At 50.8% G+C, this 6,522-nt stretch overlaps 1 protein-coding gene across 1 annotated transcript in view; it reads left to right on the top strand.

Moving 5' to 3' along the window:
- The first annotated feature begins 741 nt into the window (after positions 1–741).
- The window catches only part of Wwc2 (WW and C2 domain containing 2), a 160,048-nt gene continuing 154,267 nt past the window's right edge, over positions 742–6,522 (top strand). Inside the window, exon 1 of the mRNA XM_021218885.1 lies at positions 742–1,247. Coding sequence (XP_021074544.1) covers positions 1,117–1,247 — 131 coding nt within the window. The 5' untranslated portion in view covers positions 742–1,116. The remainder of the gene's footprint in view (positions 1,248–6,522) is intronic.

The following is a 6,522-nucleotide window of genomic DNA, read 5'->3' as shown; positions in this document are numbered from 1 at the left end:
CCCCCAGGGCCCCGCGTGTGGCTGAGTAGCGGCGACAGTGGCGGGGTGGCCCTGTCGCTTCTGTGGATCAGGCCGGAGTTGCCCCGTGGGCCACTGGGGCGGACGTGTCGCAGCGCTCACGGATAGGGACCCGCCTTTACTTTGCTCCCTTAGGCCCGCGAGGTCCCTGGTGAGGTCACCGAGGGCCAGACTCTGAGCAGAAGGCTCGGGGGCGCCGCGGCCCCGGACACGCCCCGGACACACTCCCAGCGCTTTTTGCACACTTCCCCACCGCCGGGAACAGCCAAGGCACGGGGCGCGGCGTGGGGGGTGGAGTGGGGGTGGGGGCGTTCTGTGCCCTTACTGTTTGTTGGGACTTCTTCCCAGGACAGCAATCCCCACCCTTTTCCTCTCGAAAGTCTTGTGGTTTCCCTAGAAGACGGAAAGAGGTTGAGAAGGTTGCAGACTTTTTTTTTTTTTTTTTTTTTCTCTTTTGGCTTCTCTCTCATCCAGAAAGCCCTCTAAAGCCCCAAAGGGTCTGGCGGAGAGGAGACACCTCGGGCTGCAGAGGAGGGAGCGAGCTGTGCATTCCTCCGTCCTCCCGCCTCCCACCTGGCCTCGCCGCTCCCCTCCCCCGCGCGGGCTCAGCCCCGCGTCCCCGCCGCGGCCGCCCCGGCAGCTGCAGGGTTAAGCTCAGGAATGTGGCGGCGAGGAATGTGCATGCAGATGAGGCGGGCGCGGGGCGGGCCGGGGGCGGGGCGCATGCTAATCGCACGCAAATGAGCAGGCCAGTCGCCGCCGGGCCGTTGCTCCGCGGAGCTTCCCGGATCCGAGCCCAGACGGCGTCGGCCGGGGCAGCCTGGGCGCCGCGACCCTCGGCGGCCACAGGGGGACGGGGAGGAGGAGGAAGAGGCGGAGGCAGCGGCGGCAAGGAGGAGGAGGGCTCGCTCGCCTGTTCCGACGCAGACATGGTGGACTGATCCCCGGCAGGGCTGAGAGCAAGGGATTCCCCGAGGCTTCCCCGCGCGTGGCTCGCCGTGCCCCGAGCCCCGCACGCCCCTCGCCGGCACCCGCGTTCCCGCTGCGCCCCGCGCCCGGTCCCTATGGAGGCGCCGCTCGCCGGCGAGGCCGCCGACCATGCCTAGGAGAGCCGGGAGCGGGCAGCTGCCGCTACCCCGGGGCTGGGAGGAGGCCAGGGACTACGACGGCAAGGTTTTCTACATCGATCACAACACCAGGAGGACCAGCTGGATCGATCCCCGGGACAGGTGGGTGGCCGGGTCCGGGCCGGGTGCGGGGACCCGCCTCGGGAAGTGCTGCGGCGGCTGTTGTCTGGGAGACCTAGAGGGCGCGGGGGGCGTGGGGCGTCGCCGGCCCTGCACCCCCCGAGGGGTTCCGGGGTAGGCGCGGGACGGTCGGCCTAGGCGCGGCTGTATCTGCCCGCCAGGCGCCCCTTCTCGGGCCCCATTGCCCACTGCCTTCCCCACGCCCCTCGGGGACTTGTAGACACTCCCTGTCCCAAGGGAAGGGCCGGATTGGTGCCCTGGGTTGGCACCCTGAGTCCAGTTAGCCGGCTCAGGGTAGGGGGGCACTTGACCCCTCTCTAGACCTCCTGTGTGCTCTTTAAAGTTGGTCAGATGGAGGGGGAGGGCACCTTTCGACCTCTGAGGCACGCTGAGCTCCGGGCCTCCCGGAGGCCTAAGTGATGGTGAATTACTGGGCCACCTGTGGCTTCTCTCCTGCCTTACCTATAGCTCCTGGGCTCCTGGGCACTGACTGCAAGCTTTTGCTAGGGCGCACCCCGAACCATGTCCTTAGGGCCTGAACGTGGAGAGGGGGGTCCCACTCCTGGCTCGACCTTCATAGCTTTGCCCCCAAGATTTAAAAAAAAAAAAAAAACCACTGTTTTGGAGTTTTGCTTCTAACCGTCGTTCCTCAGCTGCAAACCTGGTCAGATTTTCTTGTGAAGTGGCACGGAGACCGGAACGGAACCTTGACCCACAGCTATGGGTAGCCCAGACTTGAAGCTTAGCCTGGTTTTTGCACAGGTCTCCATACAAGCATTTTGTTCTTACCTGGAGAGCTGCATGAAGCAAACACGACATCTAAGAAGTTCAGGAGCTGAACATTAGTGGAGTGAGTGCTCACCAGTGTTCTGTTTCTCAACTTTCTCTTGGCTTTTAGAAGGAACATTTCTTAGAATTAAAGTTGTTAGAGGGTATGGACGGTCTCACACATCTGTCTAAACTCAGAACTTGTGAGGTGAAAGGAGGGTCAGGAGTCCAAGGCCAATTTGGGTTATTCAAGATCTTGTCTCAAAAAAAAAAATAAATAAAAATAAAAATAAAAATAAAGGAATTTTTACTTGTAAATTTGAAAACTGTCGGTTAAGGAGGCATTTTTGTTTTGTTTTGTTTTATATTTTTCTAGACTGCCTCATACTACCATATTGTAGCCCAGGCTAGCTGGCTTGGAACTCAATATGTAACACAGGTTGGTCCCAAACTCACAGCAACCCCCCTGCCTCAGCCTCTCCTCAGTGCAGGAATTACAGGTGCCAGCCACCACTCCGGATTAGGGATTAGCTCCTCTTTGTAAATTCAAGTAACATCTCTTCAGGGCTACCCCTGCCATTTGCAGTTTTAGCACTTCTGGAAAGTCCCATAGGCTTTTTAATGCAAGGTCTGAGGGGCTGTAGTCTTTTTCTGGAGCTTTCCCTGTTAAGCCCCACACCCCTCTCCTTAGTTTGAAACACACTCTTCTATTTGATATTGCCAATCACTCATTTCCTACAACTATTATAGTTGAAAGCTATTAAAAAGCAGTTATAAGAAAGTCCTGAACGACATAAATTTATGGAGCAGTCCTTGCTAAATTATCCATGAAGATAGGGTTTAGGTTTCCCTCGAGATGAGGAAAGGCACCTGTGCCCGGGCCCCACCTCTGCACCCAGCCCGGGCGGGCCATTTTTGGCTGGATGAAGGTTCTGACAGGAGTCACACCTCCATAGTCTCCCCAGGCAGACTGGCTGTCATAAACTTCATCATGCTCCAAGCCTGTTACGTTATATGGTTGCACTTTGAAACTACTTAATGGATAGTAAACGTCGGGGCCGACAGTGCGCACGGAGCGGTGGTTTGTAGTGCACCTGTATAAATATTTGACTTTTACAGTTGTGCCGAAGTGCTTCAGATACTTGGAGTCTCAGGTTCGCGGCGGTGTAAAAGCTTACGCTTTCTAAGCATTTTACAGCCTCTCCTGCCTCAGCTCACAGGCTTCGACATATCATCTCGTTTGTCTACCAGAGAGGGTTATGAGACGATGCAGAGGCTGGGTGAAGCAAACAGAAGTTACGTTTAATGACATGACTTGGCTTATCTGTACCACTGCCTTCTTACACAAGCCAGATGTGCCCTTTGTTTCAAACCTGAATGGACCTGCAGGTACTATGAATGCTGATTTACCAAGTCCTGTGTTGGGGACCAACAGTTTTGACTAAGATGAATTCTTCTCATTTTCCTTGTAGCTGCTAGGTCTTTCAGTACTTGATATACATGGGACTTATTAGAAAGATTTCCGAGTTTCTATGTGAGAACTTTAGAACCTATTCTGTGATGTCAGCCACTGAGATATGTCAGTTTAAATTACGTTTTCTTTCAGTGCGGCTAAGCGACAGTAAGTCTCCCTACACAGTGTTAGAACTATTTGGAGAAGGTATTTGGAGTACCTACTAACTCCTGTTAATTTTGCTACACAGTCAACATATGGAAAGAGAGATGTTCCCCAGGCCGATAGTGCATGCATGGGTGCAATCCGAGTTGATGAGGTTGCAAGTCCTCCCTTCCTCCCATGAAGAGTGAGTGTTTTGCTCTTGATAGTTCATCAGGAGTCGGCTAGTATTTCTGGTTGGACAGAGAGTTATGCTGAGTGAATGGGAGGAGGCTGGAGGATTCTGCGGTGCTGGAATTTTACTCAAGGAGTAGTGGTACTAACTAGAGCATGGGATCTGATGCGTTAGGCTGTTGGAGTCAGGTCACATGGTGCAGACTTTGCCTGAGTGTATCACAGTGTTCAGGCTAGGTTTCTGAATCAACTGTAAAACTTGGGTGGCACCACTCCCTCATACAATGTTTTCGATTCACCATTAGGACCCAAATAGTACTATTTGCCTTGGTAACATTTTTTTTTTTTTAATTTTCATTTAATTAAAAATGGCCTCAGAGGCCAGAAGAGGGCATTGGGTTCCCCTGGGGTTGGAGTTGCCAATGATTGAGAGCTGCCACTTGGCTGCTGGTCCTTGGTGGCCCCTGGGAAAGGGTGGTGTGACCCCCAAAGATGTCTCCAATAGGTTGAGAGCTGCGGCTCTGGAACGTGTGCCTGGTACCTTCTTTCCCTCTTTTCTTTTTTTTTTTTTAAGATTTATTTATTTATTATCTGTAAGTACACTGTAGCTGTCGTCAGACACTCCAGAAGAGGGCGTCAGATCTTGTTACGGATGGTTATGAACCACCATGTGGTTGCTGGGATTTGAACTCCAGAACTTCGGAAGAGCGATCGGGTGCTCTTACCCACTGAGCCATCTCACCAGCCCCCTTCTTCCCCTCTTACTTGTTCACTGTGGAGACTCATTGACCACACCACTTGGTGTTTATGGTGTTATGGTGGCCAAAGGTGCTGGGGTTTTGAAGCACAAGATTCAACACAGGAGAAAGGACAGGAAGGGTTGCGGCTTGGAGTAGAGAGAGGGTGAAGTGAACAGGCAAGGCTCTTTTGCATCCTTCTCATCTTTGTGCTGGATGCTAGCCAGAGATGCCACATTTTTTTTTTTTTTCTTCTGTCCACTGAAGCTTACAGGTTGCCACACAAAGGAATTCTGGGTTAAGACTGATGGACCCTCCTCTGCAGCTTATGACTAGGGTGGGTTACAGAGCAGCCTGTGGCTTGGAGTTGAGACGAGACTTGTATGGCGGTGGGTGCATGGAGGAGGGAGGAAGGAGTGCCCAGTGAGCACATCATTGATGTCTGGCAGACTCCTGTCTTTCCACACTCAGTTGCTGGCAACTGATTCGGGAACCCCAAATCTTCTTTCCTTTCAAATTGGAGTAAGTAAATGGACCAACCCACTGCTAATGTGTAAATTTCGAAAATCCAAATTGCATCACTGTCTTAATGGGTCCTTTGTGTGTGGTGGATGTGAACCGAGTGCTGGTTAGGTCAGTCAAAGGCTAAACTCAGAGAGTGTAAGTTGAGCTACTCTCCTATTTTAGTTTCATTGGGATTTCAAAATAAAAAAAAAAAAAAAGTTATACCCTGAGCTACCAACAACCGGAGATAATCAATTTTCCAGTTGGACTAGAAATAATGAGAGAAGCAAGCTGCTACATTTTGAAGAATAATATAAATATGTGAATTACTTATAACAGCAGAACCAAAACAAACAGAAACAAGAACCCCACCGCCATGCCACTCAGCTCTGATTGCCTGAATGATACCACCACGGTCATGGCTGTTGGGGGTGGTTCCTTCCCAGAGGGTCACCATCTGGTGCCAGGTGACTCAGGGCAGCCGCTGAGTGGGAGTGGTGTCGGAGACTGTGTCTGGTTTTTAATCACTCGAGGAAGTGTTAACTTAAACCTCACTATGATGTCTCTCAAGAATAACCATAGAAATATTTCTTGTTTTGAGCACTACTGTGCTTGCTGGAGCGGGCACTAATAGTCGCTTGCTTGGTACACTTGAATGACTAAGGTTTCTTCTATGACTTTAAGGGTCTGTAGTCTTGCTGCAAGATTCAGGACAATGGTTGGTTTTTCAAGAAAGACTTATTTATAAACAGGCTATTTGTTTTGAGCTGCAAATTGCTAAGTTATCAGCTCCAGTCAGCCATTGTGACTTGTGGTCTCCAAGCAAGCTGTATTTAAATTTAATGAGAGGAAGCTTGGTGTATTGCAAAGTGTGGAAGCTGCCTGCAGGCCCTGCTCTGCCCTGTAAATGGCACTTGCTTCCTTTTCTGGGTAAAATCCTATAGAAAAGGAGGCATTCTCTGTGTAGGGGTGTGACCAGCTTCATCTTGTTCCAGTGGGAGTTGGGGACATGGCAGGAAACAGAGCTACTGCCCTGATGTGTGGGTTACTTCACAAAGACTAAATCTGTGTGTGCTGGTACTGTAAACATGATTGAAGTTGGTTGACTGACTTTCCTTAGATTTGGACTTAATTCTTTAACCGCTTTTGAAATTGAAAAAATTACCACATACCTCTAGTATGTGGGACAAGAAAGAAAAATGTAAAGGCACAGGGTGTAGGTGGAAAAACTGTGAAAAATCTATGGAAATGGAAATGCAGAATGTTTTTTACCACCTTGAATGTTTTCTTCTTAGTTTTTTTTTTTTTTTTTTTTAAGATTTATTTATTTATCATATGTAAGTACACTGTAGCTGTCTTCAGATACTTCAGAAGAGGGCATCAGATCTTGTTACGGATGGTTGTGAGCCACCATGTGGTTGCTGGGATTTGAACTCCGGACCTTCGGAAGAGCAGTCGG

The sequence above is a fragment of the Mus pahari genome, chromosome 19 (genome assembly GCF_900095145.1).
Source record: "Mus pahari chromosome 19, PAHARI_EIJ_v1.1, whole genome shotgun sequence".
Lineage (NCBI taxonomy): Eukaryota > Metazoa > Chordata > Mammalia > Rodentia > Muridae > Mus > Mus pahari.
The sequence above is the reverse complement of the archived record's forward strand: the minus strand, read 5'-3'. Positions and strand labels throughout refer to the sequence as shown.